A 17,141-nucleotide genomic window follows, 5' to 3' on the forward strand; every position below is an offset into this window, starting at 1 on the left:
TTCTTGTTTATTTATTGTTGACCTTCATTGGTTGTATGCTCCTCAAGAGCAGAGATTTTTATGTCTTGCTCGGTCACCACTGTGTCCCAACACCAGGACAGAGCCTGACTAATAGCAGAGGGTCAAGAAGTAGTTGCAGCATAAATTTATTCTTTAATCCATTTAAGCTTTATTTTATTGTGTGAGGTGAGACAGAAATCTGTTTTTATTTTTCTCAGTAACTGAATTTTCTAATTCCATTTATTGGCATGGAAAATATTCATTCTTTTACCACGAAGTTGAGATGCCACCTCTATTAGGTATTGATGTATAGACAGACACTTGAGTGTGATGTGGGTTTTCTACTATTCTACTGACAGTTCAATCTTATTCCAGTTTCACTGTTTTAAATTTCAATATCCAACTGCAGTGCCTCCCACATTTATCCCCTCTCTCCCTCACCAATTCTCCATTTTCAAGATTTTCTTGGGGAGTCTTACCACTTATTTTTCTGTACCTCTGTAAGTTTGATACTTGTTGCATTACATTTATATATTTGTGGAAAACTGCCATCTTTAAAATATTCTTACCATCAGTGTGCTAGATTTTCTATTTCCCTGTACCCTCACTGCATAATATCAATTTAAAAGTTCTGTTAGTCTATTAAATTCACCAGAGCTTTCTTCTAGCTTTTAATTTTTTCATTTTCATATTGAAATCTCTGATGCATTTGAAATTTATTTTGGTGTGAGGTGAAATGGAGACCCAGCTGCATGTTTTTCTCAATGGCTGGCCACGTATTGAATACTCTGTCCTCCCAGGGGTCTGAAATAGCCTTTGTCATATACCAAATTTATACATCACATACTTATATAAATTTGGGTTTGCTTCCAGGCTATATTCTCTTTGATCTTATATTCTTTTACGGTATACTTAATTACTGTAATGACCAAGTTTTACTAGAGTGCAAGGTTAGCTCCCTCTCGACACAATCCTTTTTCATATTCCCTCCCATTCTTGCCTGTTCCAAAAAATTCTTTAAATTGGATTTTAGAATCATTTCCTCAAATCCTCCCTTCCCCCCGAACCCTCTTGTACTTTCTCATTGAATTTGCAGACTAACATGGGGAGAAAACACATCTTGCCAATATTAACTCCCCCTATATAGTGCAAGTCATTTTTAAAAATGTCTTTTTCTTTGACTCTCTGTGGGGATCTTTTTTCCCATTATATTTGGTTATTACTGGCATATGGAAAAGCTTTTGGGCTCTATGTATTCGTTTTCCGGGACTGTTGTAACAAAGTACCACAGACTGGGTGGCTCAAAACAACAGAAATTTATTGTCTCAGATTTCTGGAGGCTAGAAGCCTGAAATTAAGGTGTCAGCAGGGCCACACACTCTTGAGGGCTCTAGGGGAGAATCTGTTCCATGTCTTTCCCTTCTTGTGTCATGTTGGTGTTCCTTGCAGCTGCGTGACTCCAGTCTCTATTTTGTCACATGATCTTCTGCCTTGTCTTCACATTGTCTTCTTAGGACGCCGGTCATATTAGGTTAAGGCCCACCCTACTCTAGTATTACCTCATCTTAACTAGTTATTTCTGTAAGGACTCTTATTTCCAAATAAGATTCCACTCTGAGGTACTGGGGCTTAGGACTTCAATGTATCTTTTTGGGTGACATAATTCAACCCATAACAATTCTATATATTTTGTAAATACTTTAATTTCCTCATTGCTTTTAATTATTTCACAGATGATTCTCTAGTGATTTTCCTAGTACATAGCTTATCATCCACATACAATAAAAATGATGTCTCTTTTCCAATATTTATTTCATCCTCTTGTCTAAGCTCATTGGCTAGTACTGTATCACACTTAGACAATCGGTATTCATAATTTTTAAAAATTTTGCTTCAATTACTACTAGAATTGAACATTTAAAAAAAACTATCCATTTGTATTTCTTCTGTGAACTCTGTGTTTCTATCCTTCGTCTACTTTTTATACTGGGAACTTTTTCTTATTACTTTGAAAGAGCTCTTGTGCATTAAAAATCTTTTTTTTTTTTTTTTGAGACAGAGTGTCACTTTGTTGCCCTGGCTAGAGTGAGTGCCATGGCATCAGCCTAGCTCACAGCAACCTCAAACTCCTGGGCTTAAGCGATCCTACTGCCTCAGCCTCCCAAGTAGCTGGGACTACAGGCATGCGCCACCATGCCCGGCTAATTTTTTCTATATATATTTTAGTTGGCCAGCTAATTTGTTTCTATTTTTAGTAGAGACGGGGTCTCACTCTTGCTCAGGCTGGTCTCGAACTCCTGACCTTGAGCGATCCACCCGCCTCGGCCTCCCAGAGTGCTAGGATTACAGGCGTGAGCCACTGCACCCGGCCAAAAATCTTAACTTCTTGTGACATATTGAAAATATTCTCCCCCAAAATTTTGAAAGTACTATGTCAACTATCCAGCAGCCAACAGAAAGCACAAAACAAAATATAAGGTACAGATCTACTGTAACATAGACTAATTATACCTTTCTGTGCAACAGTTCAATACACGAACCAATACATCTCATATTGCAAGAGCAGTAAGACAAACAGTGGAGTGCAATGTAGACTTTTATGAAGCACTCTTGAAAATTTCAAGTACTCTAATATTTATGGCTGGTCTTATAGTATACTATTTCTAAACCATTCAATTTCTTTCCAGCTAATGCACTCAAAGGAGCTTCAAGGACTAAATGATCTGATTAACCCTTTAATAACAAATGCTTCACAGCTCTTGCTCTCACATACTTGTCAAGTTTATACTGACATTTAAAGGTCCTAATGCCATCAAAGAAAGGATTAATCTATTCTTGGTTTATCTAAATGACCAAATAATAAGATTTAAGTGATAACTAGCTGTAGGATATGTTCTTATTAAATTTGATAGGATTTTTAAAAAGCCAAGTAATGTAATGAAGTTTGCAAAGTGATTTAGATTAAACAGGTTTGACTGCTCAATTTCTAAGTGGTTCAGTGCACAGGTACAGGTAAAAAAGTAATTTTTAAATATTAGGCTTTGAATGTTGCTGACCAGCAAGTTGAGAAATGTCAAGTGAACATTTAGTATATTGTTTTAACCTGTTTCCATTACTCGTAAAACAAACACGTGTTTATTTTAGCAGTGTGCTTTTTTTCCCCTCCCCACAAGTTTCATTCTTTCTCAATGAAGTGTTTACAAGACTTATCAATATGGTACAAAATAGGAGAAAGGAAGGACAACCTAGTTCTTAGGATGTTAATACTCAGGCAGAAATGTAAATGTCCCAAAAGCCAAGCCAGAAAGCCCCTGTCCAGGACCACTGAGGGAATACTTTCATTTTCTAGGACTGATTTTCCTATTAGCCAAGGAAATACAAGCGAAGATGCTAGGGCTTAGGAATGCTCTCAGCGGCACTGAAACCAGCCTGGATTTTGTCACTTTTCTCATCCCACACCTTGTATTTGTATCTTTATTTCTTCATCCCATGCACACTCTTAGAAATGATGCACCATTTGCTTCACACAAAAATACAGGTGAGTTAGGTTTATCATTTATATCTGTCACTTGTATGCCTTTGTTTTGCCTGCCTTCCCTACTGAAGCTTTGTATTTATGCGAGGACTATGGGCATATTACAGAAGACAAGTGATTACACTTTACCATGATACTTTATACCTGCAATGTGTATAACATTTGCACATATTCACTGAGACAACTAGTTTAATAAATGGAATAATTTTATATTATTGTATTAGGCAGTGTTTTTCACAACCCAATACCAGGTAGTGAAATCAACTAGTGGTCATAATCACTATTAAAAAAATGTAACACAACAGAAAACATCAGAGGAATTGTACATAGTAAGGATACATATTGTTTTATACACACATATCCACACCCATATATATGTACTAGGTCACAATGGAAAATGTGTTTCTTATTGTGGTTTGTGATCAAAATAGTTTGAAAAGCACTGTGTTAAGTGTGTTTGTAATGTGATAGAATCCTTCTCGGCATTCTTTCTCTCACTCCAGAGGTCAGATGTGTTCTTGCTTTCCACCCACTCTACAAATGTTTATTGAGCAACTACTATATGTTGGTTAGGAGTCAGGTGCTGGGGCACGAAGAAAAGGCAAAATTACTTTTGGCATTTCTACCTATTGTTACATAGATGTAAGGTTTTAAATAAAAACTTAAAAACAAGTTAATGCTGAATCTGTTACAACTGTTTTTATTTTAATGTGCCTCTTGATGGCCATAAAAACGTTAAGTGGAATGATTCAAAAATTCCTAGAAATAAAACCTTCACAGAATGGGCCGGGCGCGGTGGCTCACGCCTGTAATCCTAGCCCTCTGGGAAGCTGAGGTGGGTGGATCGCTCAAGTTCAGGAGTTCAAGACCAGCCTGAGCAAGAGCGAGACCCCGTCTCTACTAAAAAAAAAAAAAAAAAAAAAAAAATAGAAAGAAATTATCTGGCCAACTAAAAATATATATAGAAAAAAATTAGCCGGGCACGGTAGCACATGCCTGTAGTCCCAGCTACTCGGGAGGCTGAGGCAGGAGGATCGCTTAAGCCCAGGAGTTTGAGGTTGCTGTGAGCTAGGCTGACGCCACGGCACTCACTCTAGCCGGGCAACAGAGTGAGACTCTGTCTCAAAAAGAAAAACAAAAAAACAAACAAACAAACAAACAAAAAACCTTCACAGAATGTTAAGCTTCTTGTGTTTCTCATTAGTACCTGGAGAGAGAGCTAGTATAAAATCTAGTTGAGACAGCAATTCTCTAAAGATATATTTCTTTTCTTCTACATTGTCATTGATTTCTCCTTTTCTAGGCTTTTGGCAACAAAATAATTTTTCTGGCAACCAAGATTTAGTTCCTGGCTACAAAACTTGATCTTCAGTGTTTCTTGTGTCTTTTCTCTGGAACACAAATACATATGTATTTAATGTTCTGTTCTCTTCAAGCTTTAATTGGTCAAGAAACCACTGTGGATATGGATATATATATATATATATATATATATATATATATATATATATAATGAGATGTGATACTCTTTTAAAAAAATACTAAAATACTTAAATAAGATCTTGCTTGAAAAACTAAATATTACCCCCAACCCCCACCCCAAGCCAATCTGTTGTTCTGGTGCTTGATTTCAACCACAAAATAATCTAAAGAGTTTCAATTCGTTTGGTGCTCAAATTTCTAATATTAAACCTTATTATGACATTTTATAGTGTAATTATAGTTTTTATTTTCTCAACTCTTCCTCTCACTTCAAATATTTTAAAATGGCATGTAATATTTGAGATGACATTTCAATTTAGAAATGCTTCTGATGTATGCTATTTTCTGATGAAGTAATTTTTGACATGTATAAATAAGAGTTTATTTTATAAATGATACATCCTGTGCTTTATAACAACAGAAGCCATTAGAGATAACATTAGAAAAGGATATTTTTCTCTTTTCTGATCATCTAGACAGGTTTAATAAATACACGTTAAGGTTTCTAGTGATTATCTGCAGCTGCCAAAATCAAACCAACTATACTGCAACTGTAAGTATTTTATGGCACCAACAAGTTTTCTTTTTTTCCCAATTGTGAGTTTTACAGTTTCAATGCTCTTAGTAGTATTTCAGTACATGATATCAATGCTCATGTTAGGCTGGTGATTTAAAGTTCACACACATTTTCTAGAAAAATAAGACTAAATGAGTTGTCATATATTTTTGAAAAATAAACTCAAACAATTATTTAATAGGTCTACGATTGTACTGGAAAAATACTTTGTGACAAAATGATACTCTTTTTTCCTCCCAGTCAAATCAAGATAATCAAGGTTTTGCCGTAGCCAGTGTATTGTGGAGATGGCCTGAATTTTCCCACTTCTGTGTTCAGTGATGTCACATTAGTAGCTTGAAATTAGTCATGGTGGGAGTATTTATACCACCGAAATTGGCAAAAAGCTACAAATGAGAGGTTCCCCTTCCATTTTGAGGAAACTTTAAACATTTCCCAGCACATCACCAGCAATAACCATCAATGTTTTCAAATAAAATTCAATTTTTCCTTGTTCATAAGAATCTTATTTGAAGATCTAAATGGTTGGTACTTAAATCTTCTTTCTGGAAAAAGATTTAAATGTTTCCCATTAGTTTACAGCAACGGAAATGTTAGGTTTTCCTTGCGAAGGGATAAATATATGAGCTTTATTCACAGAGTGTTGTTTCTTATCAGTTGTACCCTATTCAGAATAAAGTGCTTAAAATTTGGATTTTTTTTTTTTTTTGAGACATGGTCTTGCTATGTTGCCCAGGCTGGAATGCAGTGGCTATTCACAGGCACAATCATTGTGGACTATAGCCTGGAACTTCTGGGCTCAAGTGATTCTTCTGCTTCAGCCTCCCAAGTAGCTGGAAATATAGGCACACACTAGAGTGCTTGCCTAAAATTTGGATTTTTATCTGAAAAAATGGTATCCTATTTTTAACTCAATGCATGCTTATGAGGCAAAATATCTAGACTTCAAACAGAACCTAACAGATTTTAATTCTGTCATAAAGTCTATGTGATTTAATAATAAAAGGTTAATTAAAAATTTTTGTAAGGTATGAAATAAACAATTTTATTAGATGAACTCATTTATTTGACACATTAAATTAGGCAAAGAAAAATATATGCAACTGCTTAAAAAGAATCACATTCTCATACTACTTGAACACAGCAGTGGTCAAAAATAATGAATTGTAGAATGGACCCCAGGATTTTATCCTAAAAACACCCTGTACAGAAAAGTTTCAGGCTTCTAACTTCACTGAATCCAGTACTAAACGTGCTTCTTTATATTCCTCAGCTTCTTCCAAGTCTTTTTCACTTTCCTGAAATGAAATATAATAAAAATTAAGTTTATCCTTTTCAAATTTCAAATGTTACAAACCATTAATGTAAATAAAAAGTAGCAGCAAAAGGATCCTAAGTCTCAAATAAATTTGGTATAATTCCACCAGTTTCCCACAGTTCTGCTTTTGTTTCACTGTATATTCCCATATAATATATTGTCATATAAAAAGTAATACAGCCATCTAAAGCTATTGGAATTAGGATAAAAACCCCAGAAAATGTTAAAGAAAATTTTTATTGTCATTTTGTCAATACATCATCATCACACAAAAGGGAAAAGTCAAAAAGAAAGACTTGCTAACATATTACATATATGACAACATTAGAGCCAAAATAATCCTTTAACTACTCACAGTGACAAGAAGTCTACTGATTTTACACCATAATTAAATGTAATCTTTGAATGACAAAAGTGAATTGCCTGCTTATTAATGATATTACATAGCCTGCACTAAAGAAAACAAAATACATCATTTTTCATATTCTAATATTTAAAGATTGAGCTTTTCCATGATACTAATATACAGGAAACTTTTACTAATATGTTGTAATTGTAACAGATAAATGAAATAATATCATCTAAATTATTATACAAAGGAAATTTTGTTTGATTTTTAAATGAAGCTATGGTCAGTAATTCGTGTCAGGTCAATACAAGATGGAGATATACAGTTACAGAGGAAAGGGAATAAAAGATGTGTGTATTTAATATGAAAAATTAAAGGAAAAATATTGAGAATTTGCTTAATTCAAACTATAAGAATTTCTTAAACCTCTATATTATAACTTAAACAAGTCTTTATTTTTTGTCAGTAACTATAAGCTTGTTAAGGGTTGACATATTGTTGAATACATCTTCACACACAAATATATCATCCAAAGATTATATTTTTTCATGCAATTTCTATTATTTTCTCAGCTACTAGATTCATGAGAGAAAAAAGTATTTAAACTGTCACGAAATACAAATAGTGCTTCCTTTCTTAGGTAGCATTTTAACATAGTAATTATTTCCTGCTTTAACTATCTTCTGTATCACAAGGCATTTATAAGTGTTATCCAGCTCCAAGTTAATCTGAGGGGAATGCTTATATTAATGTTACCAGGTTTTACTTCCCTCTCTCAAATTGACTTAGATTTGAAACTGAAAGAATTCCAGATCCCTTTAATAAAGATTCAAATTCATTTGAAACATTGGATCCTTTGAAATTTCAAACACTCGACTTACCCTTAATGTGCAAAAAAAGAACTTTATGAAAACCAAATAATTCAAGATACTGCTGGACAATAGAATAAACATGCTAGAAAACAGTGCTTTCACTAGAGGAATAAGTCAAAACATAATTTAAACTTCATTGTTTATTTAAAAATGTATTGGTATACAGGGCAAGTTAATAAAAATAAAAAATATCTCCAAGTAGTTCTCAGTGTTAAATGTTTAAAATTTTGGCCTTCCATGTATTGGATTGTAAAAAAACTAAACATAAGACAGAGAAGTCTTTACTTACTAACATCTGCTGAAGATCGGTATATGCAGCTTCCAATCTGCGCTGGCAATCTGGGATCATCATCCGGGACTCTTGCAGGATCTCTGCCTATAACAAGAATCTCCGTGAGACATGCGGACATGGCAGACTTACGGGTGTTTAACTCATACCTTGGTAAATATCTAATGATTTAGAGGAATCATAAAAAAATTGAGGTTATATTAAATGATTCAATATTTTAAATTGTGTTTCTTAGAAGTTAGGAAAAAAAAACCAACATACTATAAAATCTACAAAGTACTAGTTTTAGAACTAAACCTTTTTGGTAATCATCTTCTCATGCTAAGTGAAAATTAACTGGAAAAGCTTTTCATAGAACATTTATTTAAAAGGCTATTTAAAATAAACTGTTTTCACTGCTGTCACAAAGCACCTTTATCCAAAATGGGATCAGCTGGTTATATAAATATCTCCTGCATCTTTTGAGTAATAAAGAAAAACAGTGTTCAGATAATATCACATGGAGATAATTACTGCATGAAAAACGTTATTGAGTTATTGATCACATTGTGTGCACACTGCAGGAGGTTCTCACTGAAAGACAGAGGTAAAGAAAAATGAAAAGCAAAGACCAGCAGGTTCATATTTTTGATGCTTATCATGCATAAAAAGTTATTACTTATCCTTGTGCTTCATTTTAGGAGACAGATTATTCTCCCCATGCAGTTTGAGCCAAATTACCAATGTGGCACCCCTCTGAACCTGAACTTCTTGCCTATTCCTCCTGAAGACAGACACTACAGAATTAAACACAGGAATATTTTTCTAGAGGATCTTTCTGGACTTAAACTTCACCATTCAAAGCAGGAGTATAACACACGATTCTCAGAAAAAGACAAAAAGATCATCTAAATATTTATTTCCAAAAAATAATGTTTGGTCAAAGACCTTCAAAGAAATGGGTACAAAATCTGAACTTTTACTAAGATTATCCAGCTCATATAAAATAAAAGGGAAAGACATAATTTAGTGGTAATAACACTGTACTTTCATGGAAATTTTAAATCCTAGCATCATCTTCTCCCCAATAGTTTTGTCATAGCTCACACTGTAAACAAAAATCAGAATTATAATATACAATTATATTTTCTATCCACATCTATTTTCTCAGGTGGAAATCTACTGCTGCTGAACTTATAATTCTTTTACAATAAGGCACAGGTTGAAAATTTCAAACATAGGATCATGACTTTACCTCAGAGCTGATCATGCTACACCTAGACATTTAATCTCTGCCACTAAATTATTTTTGTGTATCTGGTTGATTTGAATATATACGAAAAATCAGTAACAGGAACATTTCATATTGGATGATTCATATTTCCTCTCCTATGGAATTCCCTTCACAGCTTATAGGAATTAAACGAGATGAAATGATTATAAAGAATTTTTTTTTTTTTTTGAGACAGAGTCTTACTCTGTTGTCTGGGCTAGAGTGCCGTGGCATCAGCCTAGTTCAAAGCAACCTCAAACTCCTGGGCTCAAGCAATCCTTCTGCCTCAGCCTCCCGAAGTAGCTGGGACTACAGGCACACGCCACCATGCCCGGCTAATTTTTTCTGTATATATTTTTAGTTGTCCAGCTAATTTCTTTCTATTTTAGTAGATACAGGGTCTCGCTCTTGCTCAGGCTGGTCTCGAAACTCCTGAGCTCAAAGGATCTACCTGCCTTGGGCCTCCCAGAGTGCTAGGATTACAGGCGTGAGCCACCATGCCAGGCCTGATTATAAAGAATTAAACCCACGAGAAGTCAAAATGTATACTTGTAAAAAAATTTTTGAAAGCTTTAGTCACTACGTGGACTTTAAACAATGCTGTCTAAAATATTTTCTATTCATTATTATTCTATCTATTATTACAGGGAAAGAATTTTCAATTAGTCTATCAAAACGAGACTCTGACTTAAGCACGGCCAAAGCTCAGTCTCTTCTATATACCACCCTAATTCATTTAATAGGTTTCAATATGTCTGCAGGATCCTAGGTACAGGAGGTACAAAGATGAAAAAGAGAAGGTCTCTGTTCTCTAATCAAGTATAGGGGCATAAATATGAAAATAAACATTTGACATTGCCTCAAGAAGATCATGCCACAGGGAGCCAAAGGAATGCAGTGATGACTATAATTTGGAATCCATAAATCACATCTGCATCAAAGCCATAAATCATATACTTTACCTTGTAAAAATAAATTACAACTGTCAGGAATAATTTAAAAGACAGTATATGAGGTGTAATTATATAGTAAAGATACAAACTTAACTAAATGAACATTATCTTTCAAAGAGCTTCCCTTGGGGGGTTCTATTCAAATGAATGGTGCCTCTATTTAAAATATGTTTAATCTAATGTTGACTATGATAAAACTGAGGTTAAATCAGGATCTTGGCACAGATTGGGAAGTACAAGGAACCTCTGGGGAATATAACAGGATGCAGTCCTACTGATGTCTAATAGTTTTTTTAAAAAGTTATGATTTCTTTTTGGTAGTTAATCAGGTAAAATGGAAGTTGGGGGAGACTTAGCAAGGTTCAGATTGCAACAATGAATAAACTGCTGAATCTAAAATCTAATCAATTTCCTTTATAGTCAAACATATATAAATTGGGGAAAAAATACCCTAATTGGCAGATTTTCATTTTTTCAGAAAGAAGAGTTCTGTGAAATAATCTGGCCAATGTCATTCAAGCTCTTAGGCCATTGCTTGATTGGGATAAACGTTCTAGCTGCTGTAATGATCCAGATCATTCATCAGAAGCTGTCTGTACCTATAGCTGTAATAACCTATAGACACTCTAATATTGGCTATTGGCTGCCTCTGCAATCAATGGTAACTGCATTAGTTTGCCAGACTGAGCTCCAGAGTAATACAGAGATTATTGAACAATGATTAAGTCTTTCATTTATATGGTGGTAAAATGTTATATGCTCACATGTCAAGAAATCCATTTGACTTGTGTTTTGTGGTTACTGCTCAATGGTTAAGATTGTAAGAAAAATCCAATGAGTCAAAAATAATCTGGGCCCTTAAGCTCTAACATATCAATAATTACTTTAAATGTGAATGGTATAAATACACCAGTTAAAAGACAGAAATTCACAGACTGGACCTAACTACATGCTGTCTACAAGAAACCCACTTCAAACATAATGAAATAAATAGAAAATAAAAGGATGGAAAAAATATATCATACAAACATTAACTTAAAAAACTTAGGAGTGGCTATAGTAATATGGATAAAGTAGACTTCAGAGCAAAAACATTATTAGGAACAAAGAGGGATGTTACATTATCATAAAATGACCAATCCACCAAGAAAACAGTGATCCTAAATGCTTATGCACTAAACAACAGAGCTTTAAAACACATAAAACAAAAACTGATAGAACAGAAAGGAGAAACAGACAAATCCACATATATAGTTGGGGATTTCAATATCCTATTCTTGGCAATTGATAGAAATATTACACAAAAATCAGCAAAGATATAAAAAAACTGAACATTATCAACCAAGCTGTAATTGACATTTGTAAAACATTCTACTTAAGAAAAAGAACCAATGTTCTACCTAAGAAAGGAAAACACAAATACTTTTCAAGTGCCCATAAAAACATTTATTGCAGTAGACCATATCCTGGGTCAAAAACAAAACAAAACAACAACAAAAAACAAACAAAACCAAACAAATCAACAAGCCAAAATTCTCCCAAACCAAAAATGAAACAAACAAAATACCCAACACATTCAAAAGAACTGAAATCCTATACAGCACATTCTCTGACTATAATGGAACAAAACTGAAATAACAGAAAGAAAAATCTTCAATTATAAATTAAATATATTTCTAAATAACCCATAGGCCAACAAGAGAGTCTCAATGAAATACATAGATAAATGAAAATGAAAATGTATCATGTCAAATTTATGGAATGCAGCTAAAGCAGTACCTAGTGGGGAACTTATAGCACTAAAATGCTTACATTAGGAAAAAGAAAAGGTCTATAATTAATAATCTAAGTTTTTACTTCAAGAGCTTTCGAAAAAAAGGGCGAAATAAACCCAAAGCAAGCAGAAGGAAGGAAATAATAACAGTAAGAGCAGAAATCAATGAAATTAAAAATAGACAAGACTCAATGAAACAAAAAGCTGGTTTTCTGAAAAGAAAAAAAAACCTGATAAACCTTCAGCAAAGACAAAGTGAGAATGCACGAATGACCGAAAGAAGTACCAAAATAGAGGTTATCACTACAGATCCTGCAACTATTAAAAGGAGAATAAAGAAATACAACAAATAATATTAAAATATTACTCATAATGCTCATAAATTAAACAACTTAGAAGAAATGGACCAATTCCTCAAAAACTACAAACCACTCAAACTCACCCAATAACTTAAATAGTCTCATAATCATTAAAAAAACTGAAGTGGTAGTTTAAAAGTTCCTGAAAAAGAACTCCCTGGGCCCAGAAGATTTCAGTAGACAATCCTGCCAAACATTTAAAGAAGAATTAACAGCAATTTACACAAATCCTTTAAGAAAACAGAACAGGAAGAGTTATTTCCCCAATTCATTTTATGAAGCCAGTATTAACCTAATGCTAAAATCAGACAAAGACAGTATAAAAAAGAAAACTGCAAAGCACTCTCTCTCACAAACTTAGACACAAAAATCCTCAAACAAAAAATCAGCACATTGAATCCAGCAATGTATAAAAAGAACTATATACTTGATCAAGTGGGATTAATGGGATTTATTCCAGGTATGCCAGGATGGTTAAATATTTGAAAATCAATTGATGTAATCCACAATATCAACATATCAAAGAAAGAAAACTCCTATGATCTTATCAAATGACACAGGAAAAACATTTCACAAAACCTAATACCCGTGACAAAAACATTCAGCAGAGGGGAACTTGATAAAGATCATCTACAAGATACCTACAGCTAACATTATATGAACTTAATGGTAAAAGACTGAATGCTTGCTCCCAAAGATTGGAAATAAGGTAAGGATGTCCACTCTCACCACTCTCATTCAAGGTAGTATTGTTAAGTTCTAGCCAACATAATAAGCAAGAAAAAGAAATAAAAGATATACAGATGAGAAATGAATAAAACTGTCCCTTTTGCAAAGGACATGATTGCTATGTACAAAAATCAGAAGAAATCTACAAAAAATTCCTAGAACTAGTAACTGGGTTTATCAAGTGAGTTCTCAGGTTACAAGATCAACACACAAAAAAATCAACTGCACTTCTGTATCTAACAACAAATATTGTATGTGGAAACCAAAACTAAAAATTATACCATTCATAACAGCTCCAAAGAAAACGAAATACTTAGGTATAAATCTCTAACGTGCAGGATCTGTATGCTGAAAACTACAAAATGCTGATGAAAGAAATCAGACCCAAATAAATTGAGATTTACTGTGTTCATTGACTGGAAGTCTCAACACAGAAAAGATGGCAATTAACTCCAAACTGAGCTACAGGTTTAATGCAATTCCTGTGAGAAGGTGTTTTACAGACATAGACATGCTTATTTAAAAATTAATACGGAAAGGCAAAAAAAAAAACAAACTAGAATAGCTAAAACAATTTTGGGGAAAAAAAAAGAATAAAGTAAGAGAACTCACCCTTCCGAATGTTAAGGCTTACTACAGAGCTACAGTAATCAAGACAATGCAGTACTGGTAAAGGCATAAAGATTATAGGACCAGAAGGGAGAACCCCAAAATAGACCCACACAAATACATCCAACTGTTTTTTGACAAAGGTACAAAGGCAATTCAATGGAGGAAAGACAGCCTTTTCAGCAAATGCTACTAGAGCAACTGGATATTCATTGGCAAAAAAATGAACCTCCAACTACACCTCATATCTTGTATAAAAATCACCTCAAAATGGATCAAAGACTTAAATGTAAAACAAAAAACCACATAACTTTTAGGAAAAAAAAAAAGAAAAGAAAGAAAATCTTTGGGAACTAGGACTAGCAAAGATACCTTTGACTTGAAACCAAAAGTATGATTCATAAAGGGAAGTAGTGATATATTGAATGTTCTCAAATTTAAAATCATCATTGCTCAGTGAAAGATCCTGTTAAAAAGGCAAATTACAGACAGAGAAATAATTGAGAACTGACAAGTATCTGACAAACGACATGTTATCTATAATATAAAAAGAACTCTCAAAACTCAAAACAAAAACAAAGCATCCAATTAGAAAGTGGACAAAAGACACGAAGAGACAGCAAATAAATAAACACATGAAAAAATGTTCAACGCTATTAGCCATTAGGGAAATGCAAATTAAAAACACAGTGAAATATCACTATATACCTAACATACAGGTGATGGCTAAATGCTAAAATAAAAAGAAATAGTGGTAACATTGAATACTGGTGAGGATGTGGAGAAAATGAATTATTCACACATTTCTGGTGGGAACATAAAATGATACAAGCCACTGTGGAAAAGAGTTTGGCAGCTTCTTTTAAAACTAAAAATGCACTAATACAACCCAGCAATTGTATTCTTGGGCATTTATCCTAGAGAAATGTAAACTTATGTTCATGTAAAAACAGTATACAAATGTTCACAGCAGCTTTTTTCATAACAGCCCAAACCTGGAAACAATCCAAATGTTCTTCAATGGTTAAAATGTAGTACTTCCAGACCATGGAATACTATTCAGCAATAATAAGGAAGAAACTGTTGATATGCTCAACAACTTCAACAAGACTTCAAGGATATTATGCTAAGTGGAAAAAGCCAATTTTAAAAGGTTACATACTATTATATATGATTCCATTCTATGTTGTGTGACATTCTTGAAACAGTGTAATTATTTAGGGTTTAGGGAACAGAAAGGATGGGGTGGGTACAAAGAGGTAGCACAAGGGAGACTTGTGATGGACTAGTTCCTCCATCTTGATTGGTAGTTACACAGACTACCCATGATAAAATTGCATAGAACTATATATGCAAACACACAGATTAGTGCAGTGTGAGTGAACTATGAGGAAACTTCATGGTGTACCAATGTCAATTTCATGGTTTGAATATAATTAAGCAAGATGATAACATTGGGGGAGGAAGGATAAAGGATATATGAGATCTCTCTGGATACATTTTGTAATTTCCTATGACAAAAACAAAACACAAAAAAGCAAGTGTACTAACAGAAGACCATTTATAAACCTGAGTGTATATACCAAGAGACAAAAATATTTTCTTGGACAACTCAAAGTTATTTTCCATATTTTTATTATTGATTAAAAGAAAATCTGAGTACTTCTTGGAGAATCGGCCTGTGAGAAACCCCTGGTCAAATTATTCTTTGTTGACTGAAGCCTCCTAATATTTTCTGTATATTAATGAAAAAAAATACCCCTTAATTTAGAGGAAAAAGGCAGAAACATCTAATAGTAAATGTTAACTCATGTTTCAAATAAGTCACAAAAACATGTGTGAATCTTTTTCAAAAAGACACAATTTCACATCACTGCAATTAAATGTAATAACTGCAAAGTTTTGTGAGAAATCTTTGTCCAAAATTATACCAGTTTATCTTATAACATTACTTACAGAAAATAAGAGATAAGTCATGCCTCAGAAGAAATTATTAATAGAGATATGTTCGATTGATTGTATTATTGCCAATCATTTCAGCTCCAGCATAGGTTAAAAAACAAGCCAACCAGAATACTTTCACCAAGTGAGGGTAAAACTATCTGTAATTGGGGGTTGGGAATAGTGGAGAAAAAGAGGGATATCAGAAGCAGAGGGCTAAAATCAATGTGGGCAATATTTGAATGATATATTACATTGTTTAGCCAGAAAAGAAAAGGGCAGAAGAATGACTCTTTCATTGATGGGTATTTTGGCCTTTTAGCATCCTGCAACTTCTGCCTAGTAACTTACTTTTAAACGAACCAAAATTAGGCCTAGTCCAGGAGAGGGAATCTCCCCTGCATTTTGGCAACCAACTTCAGGTAGGAAGTTTGGTAGACACTAAGAGATAGATAGCATTGTAACCATGTGTTTAAAACAGTTTAGAAGAGCTAGGAAAATCAGAGCAAAATGGATCCAAGTGAGAAAAAAGCCAAGGTAATGAGAAGCGACTGAGGATGGCATTATCTGACAACAGAAATCTCCTTTATGTACAAGGTGTTGTACCACACATACAGGAAGGCTCTCCTAGAAGCTCAATAAAATAAGAAGTTTCTCTTCCTAGATAGCCAAGGGAAGAGGATGTTTCAGGTGCCACTACATTCCTTTTGCACTGCAAAAAGCAAGTACCTACAGAAAAATCAATTTTAAGTGATTAATTTTGCTGAATTAAGTCTGCATTACTACAAGCTGTAACATAACTGACATGGTAAAAACCACTATAAGTTTACAAAGCTGATTCAAAAAGTGCATTTTGAGTGGGTTCACACTCTCCTTAGTGTCATCTGGATTTTATTTTAAATGCATAAGACACTGGATTATAAGTAGAGGAGCAAGTGATCCAATATACATTTTAAAGAGATCAATTTAGCTATTCTTGGGGGAAGGAATGGAGGATGTCAAGAGTCAAAGAGGTAGGCCAATTAGGAGGCTTTTGTAACAGTACAGGCAAGAGATGATAGTGGACAAGGACTAAAGTGATGGCAAGAGATAAAAATAGAGG

General features: G+C 33.9%; 1 protein-coding gene across 1 annotated transcript in view; it reads right to left on the reverse strand.

Moving 5' to 3' along the window:
* Positions 1-6,642: 6,642 nt before the first annotated feature.
* Positions 6,643-17,141, reverse strand: part of TBCA (tubulin folding cofactor A) — a 72,990-nt gene continuing 62,491 nt past the window's right edge. Inside the window, exons 3-4 of the mRNA XM_045565692.1 lie at positions 8,423-8,509; positions 6,643-6,892 (exon numbers count right to left, since the gene is read on the reverse strand). Of these exons, the coding sequence (XP_045421648.1) occupies positions 6,812-6,892; positions 8,423-8,509 (168 nt within the window). The 3' untranslated portion in view covers positions 6,643-6,811. The remainder of the gene's footprint in view (positions 6,893-8,422; positions 8,510-17,141) is intronic.

Source organism: Lemur catta, chromosome 12 (assembly GCF_020740605.2).
Source record: "Lemur catta isolate mLemCat1 chromosome 12, mLemCat1.pri, whole genome shotgun sequence".
NCBI classification, from domain to species: Eukaryota; Metazoa; Chordata; class Mammalia; order Primates; family Lemuridae; genus Lemur; species Lemur catta.